This window comes from Cuculus canorus, chromosome Z, assembly GCF_017976375.1.
Source record: "Cuculus canorus isolate bCucCan1 chromosome Z, bCucCan1.pri, whole genome shotgun sequence".
Classification (NCBI taxonomy): Eukaryota; Metazoa; Chordata; class Aves; order Cuculiformes; family Cuculidae; genus Cuculus; species Cuculus canorus.
The window spans coordinates 19,467,148-19,479,343 of NC_071441.1; the positions used below are offsets into that span (position 1 = coordinate 19,467,148).

The 12,196-nt window shown below is 39.6% G+C and overlaps 1 protein-coding gene across 11 annotated transcripts in view; it reads left to right on the forward strand.

The window, feature by feature from the left end:
• Positions 1-607: 607 nt before the first annotated feature.
• Positions 608-12,196, forward strand: part of KDM4C (lysine demethylase 4C) — a 254,076-nt gene continuing 242,487 nt past the window's right edge. For 9 of the 11 annotated variants that reach the window (XR_008447639.1, XR_008447641.1, XR_008447640.1 and 6 more), the window contains exons 1-2: positions 608-764; positions 11,195-11,358. Coding sequence is in view for 8 of the 11 variants with exons in the window: in XM_054053462.1 (XP_053909437.1) it covers positions 11,215-11,358 (144 nt within the window). In the remaining 3 variants the exon portion in view is untranslated. Of the gene's footprint in view, positions 765-1,352; positions 1,657-11,156; positions 11,359-12,196 lie in introns of those variants that run through there. The other 2 variants (XM_054053460.1, XM_054053461.1) reach the window with 2 other exon arrangements.

Sequence of the window (12,196 nt, forward strand, 5' to 3'; positions counted from 1 at the left end):
TACAAGAAAGCTGGGGAGGGACTGTTCACAAAGGCTTGTAGTGATAGGACTAGTGACAATGGTTATAGACTGGAGAGAGACAAGATTTAAACTGGATATAAGAAGGAATTTCTTCCCTTGTGAGAAAGGGAAGTGGTGAGACACTGGCACAGGTTGCTCAGAGACACTGTGGCTGCCCCATCTCTGAAGGTGTTCAAGGCCAGGTTGGATGGGGCCTGGGGCAGCCTGGTCTGATGGGTGGTGAGCCTGCTCATGGCAGGGGGGTTGGAACTGGATGCTCGTCTTTAAGTTCCCTTCCATCTCAAACCTTTCTGTGGGGCATCCACAATTTCCCTGGACAACCTGTCCCAGTGCCTCCCCACCCTTACCGTGGCAATGAAGCTGTACTTTCAATCCTCTCCACAAGACACCACGGGCAGGTGGCCCCCACCCTGCTCCCCCTTCGCCCGTCGCACTCCCACCCCACACCTGGGTCACCGGCCTCCAATTTCACCGCGAGGGGACGTGACCGCCGCCCCACGTGACCGCTGCCCCCTTTTCCCCGCCCTCAGCCACCTTCCGGCTCTGAAGCCGCCAGCGACGGCGCCCGCTGCGGGCACGTGACGGGGCGCGCGGGGGCGGGGGGGCGCGTCACGTGACCACCCGCTGCTGCCGCTGCATCTTCTTTCCCTTGCCCGGCCCGCAGCTTCGCGGGGGTGCGCGCAGCGCCTTCCCCCCGCCTGCTTTCCTTCCTCCCTCCGCCTTTGACTGCCGCTCTCGGGCAGGTACGGGGCGAGCTCTGAGCGGGCGGGGGGAGGCGGGTGGGACGGAGCGAGGGGGAGCGAAGCCGGCAGGTGTTGGAAAACCATGCCTGGGGTTCCCAAACAACCGCTTTTTTTTATGGCAGAAGAGACCCGCCGTGTCCGCAGGAGTTACTTCAAAGTGTTGGGAGACTCTAAAGCCAAAGTAAAACCCTCACGTAGGCGCTTTCCGAGCCAGTTTTGGGAATGGGGTTTTGGGCGGTGTTAATTGATTTCTGCTAATGAACCTTTAGTCTCCCGCACTTAATTACAACTCGCGATCTAAATGAGAGGTGTATGCAAAATATTTTTTTTGTCATTTTAACTAGTCTAGGAGAAATAATAGATGTTCTAGGAGAAATATAGTTTCTTTATACTAGTTCAGAGTATAAACAACATTTATTTTTTACGTTATTAAACTGCAGACTTATGATTCTTTGCACTCTTTTCTGAGACCCTGAGAACAGAAGAAGTTACCTGGCGGCTGCTGAACCAGCGTTTTTTAAGCTGAACCACTCTCTACAAGATAGAAATTTACTTCCAGCCTAGTGCAGACTCTTTTATGGCAACTTACGGTGTTTTTGGTTTGCTTCATCATTCATTAAGAACGTGAAAATGGCTATGGTGTTGTATTTGTCTTGGATTTTGCCCTTGTTTTTCCTTGAACTGTGATGACTAGCTGGTGGCATTGCTTCGCAGAAACACCTTCCGAACACAAGGCAGCAGAAAGTACAAGCATGATTTGCTTTTCAGTACTTGAAATGAGGGTGAACCGAACCACTGCCAGTCATGCTTTTCTTCCTCTCAGCTTTGGTTTGGAGTGTTGCTGGTGTTATTGGTTGCTGGCAACTGATGATTTTCTTCTAGCTAAGTGCAGGTATGGATGCGCGTAAAAGCAATTTCCTTTCTAGAGACTGGCTCAGGGAATAATATGGCTCATCCAAATAGGTGAATCTGATTAAGTAAACATTTGACGAGAGTTTGAGCCAGTGTAAATAAGAGGAAAACATTTAGTCAGTGTTTGTTTAAAAAAAAATAGTAATTTTATTTGGTCTCTTAATTTTTATGTTTTTTTCCGTAGTGGCAAGTATGATGAAATAGTAAAAAAGTTGTCCTGTTCTTAGTTATTGATGCGTATTGAGTACAGAAATTTGTGTCTTGGCTTGATTTCTAAACAGATCAGATAAACAGTTCTGCACTAAATCTAAGCGCGCAGTTACTGTGGTAGTGTGTTCCTATTGGAAAATTATGTTGTCAGGTGTTTATTATTAGAATCTTCCTAAACTGTTATAAACAATAATAGTAATTCTTAAAAAAACCTAAATGGCGATTTTGTACCTAACTTTATTGAAAAATATTGGCTTGAGTGGATCGAGGACTTTGTCAGTTTAAACAGTGCTTGATTGGTTTACTTTTTTGTGTCTCAAAGTGAACAAGTGATGTGTTGGGTTTTCCTTTTTCATTTATGTTCATTGACTGATATTTTGAAAAAAATACAGTGTTTTATACTTCGATAGTAATTGTTGTGTAACGAAATCAGATAATTTAGGTGTGCATAACAGTTTGCTGATCTGAAGTCTAGAGGTAAACTCTTATTGTAGTTTTGGTATAGAGAGTGTAATTCATGTTTCTTAGGAGGCATTGTATATCATAACTCTTTCTTTGGTAGGTATACATTTTGCTCCAGTTTTATTTCAGTTGCTTAAAACTGTGGAGTTAGGTGTAACAAGTAAGTTGTTAACTTTATCCGCCTGAGTATTCCTACTACTGAGTTGTGCAGTCAGTTTTTTTTACACTTAATTATATTTGCATCTAACATTCGTGGGACAGTATGCTTAGGACAGTGTACTGTAAATGAGGACAGTATACGTAAGCAATTGATTAGTAGAAGATTGTCATTTAAGGCGTTAAAATTGCAAGAGTTAATATTCAAAACACATCTTCCTGTGGAGACTGAACATTGAAAAAATTTCAGTATCTAATCAGTTTCACTTTCTGATCCTCAGACATCGCAGGATACTTCATTGACTATTGCAGATATTATACTGGAGTTTCACAAACAAAATATGTTCCAGTTCTTTTGAGGTTTCTGCCTGTTAAATGTAGACTCACTCAATTCAAGCTGTTGTGATTTCACTCGGTAGACTGACAACTTCCTGCTTGGTTTTGGCTAATAAAATGGTAGTTAATAGTGCACAGCTTGTCTTTAAGAAGACCGAGATAAGTGCCCTTATTTGTATTACATGCCGTATGACAAAAATTACTGTGCAGGTTTTGTTTCATTTTCAGTTTATTGCTTGCTTAAAACATTGCTAAAATGGTAAATGAACCTGTGACTTTGGAGATGGACAGATTGCAATCATAGTTTTGAAAAAAACAGGGAAATTTTGATTTAAAATTAAAATTGTGGAAATGTGCAGAAGTCTGTAAACTGAGCTGTGAAAAAAGGCATAGAACTAAAGAATTTAAGAAGATCCCTAACTTTTAGGAATCATACTCTTCATATTTGGGATGAAAGTCTTTGGCATGTTTGATTTGAAAGAATGATGGTAAATATTTCAAAATGGAGATCAGCAAAAATATGTAAAACTTGCAAAAATGTTAGGTAATAATAGGGGAAGAACTTAACTGACTCATCTCCTTCAGGGCTGTAGTTACAGCTTTGAGTTGCTGAAGCTTCTAAGCTTCACAATTTTCTTCTGTTGTTCCTGTGGAAATCTCTGGATTTGAGATACAAATCTTTGCAGGTTCCTGCTTTACAAATGTTAGTTATGACATTAAAACTACTACTTAAACTTTTACTTTTTGTCGAACTTTTTGCATTGCAAAGTGGTATGACATGCTAGAACTGCAAGTTTAACAGAGGCACGATGCTGATTCTTTCCTCTTGCTCCTTTTGTCTGCTATAATATCATGGATTAGAGCCGTGTGGTTCCTAGATACCAGTATCTGAGTCCATTTTAAGTGGTCTGCTTCTGGTATTAAAGGCAGTGGCCTCTGATCAATTTGGAGTGAGGAGGCTTTTGGTCATGCAAAAGGAGCAAATGATGCTTTCTCCACTGCTGTGAGCATTGTAGCAGACTACAGAAGCACAGTATAACCATAATAACCATGTCCACATTTTGGATGTGTGATTCACTTCAGTGCACATATTTTCAGCTGCAACAATGGAAAGACAGGACCTGCATGACTCTTCCTTGGCTGCTAGGTATTTGGACTAGGGTAGTGTAGAGCAAGGTGTAAGGGTGGGGGAATCACATGTTGTCTTTGAATTACAAAATCTTTTATGAGAGGGGAAGTACTCACTAAAGAGGTTAGTAGTAGCTAGACCTTATCACAGGTGCAGAAATATAGTTTCAGGTGCACCCCTAATGGGGAAAAATGCATTTGTCTGTTTCTCAGGTTATAGAGACTCATTTATGGGTGTGGTGTGGGTTTTTTAATTACTTTTTTATTTTTTTTCCCCTGTCCTTGTGCTGCATCTGATAAAGGATTTGCTGTGTAGTTGGTGGCTTGTGAGAAATATTCTCCCTGTTAGTATAGCATATCCCTGAAAAGGATGTGTGTTTTGATGTTAAGGACTTGTGAAAGTTAGGGTATCGTTTGGGAAGAGATCTGTAGAGACATTTAATAATATGCCATATAGTTAGAAAAAGTGGAGTTTCACTTATGTTGTAAATAAAAGTGCTACTTAGACCATTACAGATTCAGACCGGATTTTCTGCTGCTTATTTCCTTTCCAGCTCATAGAGAGCTGGTTGTACAAACTGCTTACCTTTTCTTTTGTGGAACAGACTGTGAAAAAAGGTTAGCAGACACCCTCTCCCCGAAAAATCGTAGTTTTCCTCAAGTTTTGTAAAGTATTTTTATTGAATGATTCGTAAAAGTGATGTCTAGTATTTTATAATGTGAATGCTCTGACTTTTTTTCCTTTTCTTTTTGAGTGGGAAACTTTTGTACCTGGCAACTGTTTTCAAATAGTTTTTTTGTGTTTTCTTCTAAGATCAGTCTCAATGAAATGCTGTGGCTTTTTGTGCATGCCTTCCTCTAGACAAATTAATTTTCTTATTGTTAGTTGTTTGGAAGAAGGAATTCTCAGGATGAATTAATCCTTCCTCAAGTGTTTATTGTCCCATAGGTAGTGTGGGTTAAAATCTGCAAGAAAAAAGGGGAAAAAAGCTATGTTTTAACTAAGTTTTCTGTGAGAAGTAATGTCTTTCAAAGATTTGTTCTTTTTTCTTCCTGTCCTCCTTCTTTTTCTCATTCGCTGGACCTTGCTTTATAAATTTGACTTGGGTTGTTCAGTAAAGGTTGTGGACGTAGTTTACATGTTGAACACGCAGAAATAATAAAATATTCTGATCTTCTAAAGTATGAATGCAGTTATCTTGTGACTTAGGTATGACACAGTTGGCCTATAGTTATTTATGGCTTTTCCATGCTAGCTAATAATTTTGTGTATAGCAGAACAGATGTAGCAAGGCTGGTTTTTTTGTCTTTTCTTGTTCAGTACAGGGGTCAAAATGGACATCATTTGGCAGTCAAGAGATGCTTCCCACACAGCAGAAAAATGATAGCGCCAAGTCTTGTGCAGTTTAAAGTCAGAAAATGATGGTACCCTGCTAATGGGAGGTAGAACTCAAGAGTTAATTAATTTTGCACAAGAAGCAAAAAGAAGTGAATAGCCTTCAGAGATCTGACGGCTTAGTATTAAGGCAGAGAGAGTACTGTAACACTGAAAGTGGGTTTCATGTAGTGAAGATAGCAAGTTTATGTGTGTTTCAATCAAATGAAAATTAACGTGCTGGGTTTTGTTTGGTGTGTTTGGTTTGGTGAGTTGTTTGGTTTTTTTTTTTGTGTCTTGTTCTGTTTAGTAGCTAATGTTCTGTTTTAGTAATTATGTGTCTTGTTATTAAATCGAACACAATTTCTAGTTTAGCTAACTATCAAATAAATTGAACTTGGAAGATGTTTTCTAGTTCTGGGGATGACGTATTCTGTGTTCTTGTGAGGATATGCAGGATTCTGCATGGAATGGTGTTTAACAGGTAGCTCTTCCACCAATAAATTGTATTCAGTGTCCTGACAGCTTTAGCTGTATGTTAAGATGTAGACATTACAAAACACAGTCCACTGTTGTGACAGGGTGGGCTGGAAATTGTAGCTGCCTGGTACTAATTTGAATAGGTGAGATTCAGTTGGCTGCAGTGTAGGTATAGAGGTCCTCACCTTTTCTTAGGATATGGAAGGAATAATCCTGTAGCTTCACAGAATCACAGAATCACAGAATCACAAGGTTGGAAAGGACCCATTGGATCATCGAGTCCAACCATTCCTAACACTCCCTAAACCATGTCCCTAAGCACTTCATCCACCCGTTCCTTAAACACCTCCAGGGAAGGCGACTCGACCACCTCCCTGGGCAGCCTGTTCCAGTACCCAATGACTCTTACTGTGAAGAATTTTTTTCTGATATCCAACCTGAACTTCCCCTGACGGAGCTTCAGGCCATTCCCTCTAGTCCTGTCCCCTGTCACTTGGGAGAAGTGACCAAACTTCTGCACCAAACAATCATGCAGAAAAAACTGTGAGATCGAGCATGTAAATACAGTATACCTCCCTTCTGTAGATATAGGTAATTAACTCTTCCCATATCCAGTCTTAGTTACTAATGTCAAAGCATACGGAAAGTTATTCTTCACTTTCTTCCTCTCTTTTCTGCTTTTTTCTTCTGCTTTGTTAGCCTGAGAAGTTTCTTGTAGTCTTTTATCACCGATTTGTTCTTGTAGTTAATGTATGTATCAAAGTGTCATGTTTGTGTTTGCACAAGCTTTACAGTCTAAATATTACAGGATTTGTTTGTATAACATTTGCCTCTTGTCATCATAAAGGATGAAATGCATTTGTGTCCTGGATTATGTAAATACTGGTAACATAAATGAGATTTCATCTTGCAGTCCTTTTGAGTGTTGTTTTTTGACATTCTGCATTAGGTTTGTTAGGTTTCTCAGACTACATACTAAAGTAGATGTGGATGATTAAACTTTACTGACCTGACGTTTCCACTTGTGCAGTGTTAAGACAAATGTAGCATTAATGTACCGTGGCTGATGATTTGAAGGTCTTTTGGCAAGGCTGGGCAATGTTGGTAAAAGTTTTAAAAGGAGGATTGGATTATTTAACTCTGCTATTGTCTCTTTAGCTCGCAACTTTTGACAAGTTACATGCTTGCATTTTACCTGAATTTTGTGCTGTTTAATCACGTGTGTTTCAAGACGCGTGCAAGTTACTTGGTCACCAAGAAATTTAGGCTTTATGGGTGGGCTTTGGTTTTTATTGGATCAAGCTCATAGCTTGAGCTTGTTTGATGAAAGCTTCCCCATGATTAGCTAAAAAACTTCTTTTTTTTCTGTGTTGCACAAAGTACTAATGCATAATTTGAGTGGAGTATGTTCTCTCATTTATTCTAATTACCATCTTCTTTTCTAGATAGTCATGGGCAACATTGCCAATGTGCAGTACTGTCTTGCAAGGGAGACAGAAAATGGCTGTTCACGATGTTGATATTCAGGCTTTAAAACAGCTATAAAAAAAAAATCCATGTATATGCAATGTTTTCCTGTTTTATCATGTGGAGCCTGAATGGACCTACTGTCCTTGCTTCTGTAATGTTATGTTTACTACCTTCTTGCATGTTTTCATTGTGTAGTAGTAAATAAAACCTCTAAAAATTTTATTTCTCAACTTGTACAGGTCTGTTATGTCACAAAATTGGTAGCTGTGTATACACTTAAGTGGAGTAGCTAAAACTTCATATGTTTTGTGCTTACAGGTAAAACTAGGATAAAGAGATTGATACTGGGTTTCCTTTTGAAACTTGGTTTCTGTATGAGTGGCTTCATTTCATATATTTACATAGAAACTGATTAAGCTAATTGGTAAATCAATTTATATAAATTACTTTGAATTGGGCTTAATCTGTGATGTAGTGAAAGGTGATGTAGGTGATGCCTGGCACTCTGCACCTTTATGAGCTAGCAGAATTAATTTGTAACTAACTTTGTGTGTTTAGTTGTGCAGCTGCACTCTAACTTACAGCGGGAGGTAGGAGTAGCTCAGAATTGGAGAACTGTGGAAGTTGGGAGGGACTTCTGAAGATTCTGTGGTCCAATCTCCTTGCACAAAACAGACTTGGCTGCAATAGGTTGTGCAGGCAGTGTCAGGCTCTTTCTCATATTTCCTTTTCCTCTTTCCCAGTGTGTGTGTGGGTAATTGGGATCGCAACTGCTCACATTTAGCTGCTGATCAGGCTGGGCTGGGGCTAAACAGTGACAACTGGGCATCACTGGGAAGAGTCTAGCTCCTTTATATCCACACACAGATAAAATCATAGAGTCATAGACTGTCTGAGGTTGGAAGGGATCTCTTGAGAACCTGTAGTCCAATCCCAACAAGGGTTGGCTGGAGCAGATTGTTCAGCACTGTCTTGTTCCACTTTTGAGTGTTTCTAAGAATGGAGACTCTGCAACCCCTCTGAGGTGAGAAAGTGTTTCCTGATGTCTAGATGGAATTTCCTGTGTTTCAGTTTGTGCTAATTGCCATTTGTCTTGTCACTGGGCTGAAGTGACAAGGAAGAAAACCTATCTGCTTCTTCTTTGCTCTACCTCCTTAGGTGTTTGTACAAATAAATAAGACCCTTCTCTTCTCTAGACTGAACCATCCCAGCACTCTCAGCCTTCCTTCATAACAGAGTCCCTTCATCATCTTAGTGGCCTTTTGCTGGAATCTCTTCTAGTAGCTGTCCCCCTTGTACTGGGGAGCCTAGATCTGGGCACAGCACTCCAGGTGTGGCCTCAGCAGTACTGTATAAAAAAGAAGGAACACCAGTCTAGACCTACTGGTAGCATTCCTCCTAATGCTGCCTGAGACACCATTAGCCACCTTTGGTGCACGGGCATATTGCTGGCTTTTGTTCAACTTGATGTTGCCTAAAATCCCCAAAGGCCGTTTTCTGCATAGCTGCTTCCCAGCCAGCCCCTGGCAGGTACCCCATACGCATGATCTTTTTCCTCACCACATGCAGCACTTTGCACTTTCTCTTGTTGAGCTTCATGAGGTTCCCATCAGCCCATTTTTCCAGCCTGTCAGGGTCCATCTGGATGCCAGCACAACCTTCTGCTGTGTAGGCTGATCCTCCTAGTTTTGTATTGTCTGCAAGCGTCACGTTGAATTAAGCAGAAATAGTTGCTCTGATTGGGCTTAGATAAAATCACAGGTCTAAGAGATGTTGAAATAGTGAGACAACAATTCACTTGTTGACTAACTGAATGTAATTCATAGGTTATTGCAGCATTCCTCTCCTGCCCCAGCCCTGTTGAAGTCAGTGCTTTGGTTTGGAAGTGCTGGACTTAATACTAGGTGGTTAAGTGGATAAAGCATGCTTAAAAGTTCCTTTCTATCCACTAAAAAAAACATACCCACAGAATATTACTGATGTAAAAGCCAAATTCATAAGTGGGTGCTGAAGTAATTTGCTTTAAAGAAAACAAACGAATAACCAACAAATAAATCAACTGTTCATTCTCTCTCTCTCTCTCTGCTCCTCCCTTGCAAAGCCCCCGCAAAATGAGCTGACAGTGTTGGAGAATACTGGAGGAGTTGAGGGACGGTGTTAATCTGTCCACTGAGTATCTTGCATACAGTTGGTGGAATGGATTGAAAGGTGTAAAGTGAATGAATACTGAAGGACAATTACGTATTATATGCTGTGAAGAAATAGGGTTAGGTTTTTAGAGATGGTGTGTATGTGTATTTCAATGATGTATATGTTGATTAAGTACATCTACAGGCACAAGCTGGATTTTTTTTTACAGAGAAATCAAATATCCTGTTTGGTTAAATATCCTATGTGACTTTACTGTCAGTGAAGCATTATAAATGGTAAACGCTGTCTATTGCACTCGTGGTGAAGGGAAGCATAACTTCACCTTTGGTCATAAATCTAAGTTTCATTTTCCGGGGACTGGTCATAGTAACAAGTTTATATGAAGAACTTGAATGGATGGGATTGCATAAGGGGCTTATTACATACAAGCCAGCTGCTTACTAGTGAGGGAAGTTATCCCACTGGTAAATGTTGAGGTGTGTTTGCCTATATGGACTTAATAATTAAAATGCTAAATCCCTCCAAATTAAAATGGTACTGATATTCAGAATGGGACAGTTGTAGAAATCTAGTTAATTTTAGTTCAAGCAGGGATGGGAAGTAGGGTAGAGAGGGGACTAAGATCTTAACAAAGATGAGAGTGTGGAAAAGTTATCTAATTAAGTGCTGAGAATGGAGAGTGGTGTGCTGGGTGAGGCAGGTAGGCAAAATGAGATGAAAAATAAGTAGGCTACATGTTGGACTGGAAGGAGCAGAGTGAAACATAGAAAGACGTGAAAGTCTTCCACATATAGCTTTCTTGTACAGTGATTCATACCAAGCCAAAAGGAACATGAAACTAATGAAATTAATGTCCTCTACAGTAACATACAAGCAAAACTTAGGGGGACAGTGCATGGCCTAAAAAATAAGGGTACATGCACTTTACAGAAGGGTAAAATGAGGAATGAATTAATTTATATGCTGAGGAAAGCAAAATCCCTAATCAGCTAGTCACAGTTATTTGTATTCTTGGATGAGCTTTTTTTTTTTGAGATTAAGGAATAGTTTTGTGAACCATAGATGGCAGTGATGATGTATAGTTGGAAATTGCAACACCTGCTGAATCTAAAATATGTCTGTTTGTTGCCTGAAGATCAGTCCTTTAATAAGTACTGTTTCTTTATATGAAACATAAAAATTACTTTAGTTTTAGCGATCCTCAACATAGAGACGGAAATAAGAGGAAATGCTGATTGTCTTTAAGTGTCTTCCTTGCATGCTTTGCTTCTGTTGAAGATTCAGAGAACGAGAGGTAATACAGTCCTGTTGTTAAACTGCTGTTGTGAAAGCTAGGAAATCCAAGTGCTCTTTTTGCTCTGTGAGTGGGAAGTGAATATCAGTTTTCTCTGTATACTAAATGGTGATAGTGATATTTCATTAAATATGTAGCTTTGTTACTCTAGGTTGTGCCTATACAATGTATAGACAGAGAAATGCAGCAGCCTGCAGAGAGATCAACACCGGAAGATCTTAGTATGATGCTAAAGCATAACTTGAGAAAATGTGCCGTGAAAATGGGGGTATGAACTGGACTGTATAAATATTAATCAGATAGCGTTCGTGCTGGATAGGAGCTGAGTATTCATAAAGAGAGAAACATTTGGTTTGTGCTTTCAGAAGCTTTTTTCCTGTTGAAGCATATTTGTTGAATCTCAGAATTTGTTTTACAGATTATTCTCTTCAGCGTATGTTCTTTTCTTTTAAAAAGCTGGACTAAAGTGAACCACAATGGCTGCTGTCATCCCAGATAGTCCTCCAAATCCAAGCTGCAAAATCATGACTTTTAGGCCTTCGATGGATGAATTCAAGGAGTTCAACAAATACTTAGCATACATGGAATCACAAGGTGCTCACAGGGCAGGAGTTGCAAAGGTAAACATATATTATGTAGAAAGAAAATTGTTCCTAATAATTGTTTTCTCAGTATTTGTTTTGCTGGTTGCAAAACTGACCTTTTTAGTATGTAACACTTTTTTCTAACAATTTTCAGTGAATAGATACTGATCTCTTACTCTTTCAAGAAAGAGCTTTTTGCTATCTCTGATGTTTCATCCAAACTAATTAAGATGATGTGTACTGTTTTCGAACTGTCAGTTGTTTCCATGTTAACAATTCCAAAAGAGGATCTCTTTTTAAAGCAGATAAAAAATAGTTTTTGGCAAAGTAGGGAATTAATAGGAAAAATCAGAAAATCTAGATCTACCAGATGTTGAACTTGGTCTTTTAGAGTTGTCTATAACTTTACTGAAGCATATAATCCCGCTAAAGTCAATAGTTGTATGTATAAGGGTAATGAGGCACTGTTTGAATGGAAATAGTTTTCTTTGTAATGGTGATTGTGCTATGTTTTTGTAAATGAGAATTGGAGGTATAGTAACTGCTATTGCATTGCCCTTTAAACAATGGCATATCGAGGATCTTTAAAGCAAATGTTCCTCCTCTAACGGAGACTGATCATCAGGGATTAAATCTGATGCCTTTTAGTGTTAGATACAGCATAAATATTTAGATGATATGTTTTGTCACCTTTCAAACCAACAAGGCACAGTGCAGGTCTGGAAATCCTAGTTTAAATATTGTAAGTAGTCTTTGGGAATAACAGTCTTCATCACTGGCTTTTGAAGCCGATGATGCAAAGTCAAGACAAGTAAAAAAAGAGAGAAAACAACCTGCAATTCTTGTTTCCCCCCTGTTCACTCCCTCCTCTCTG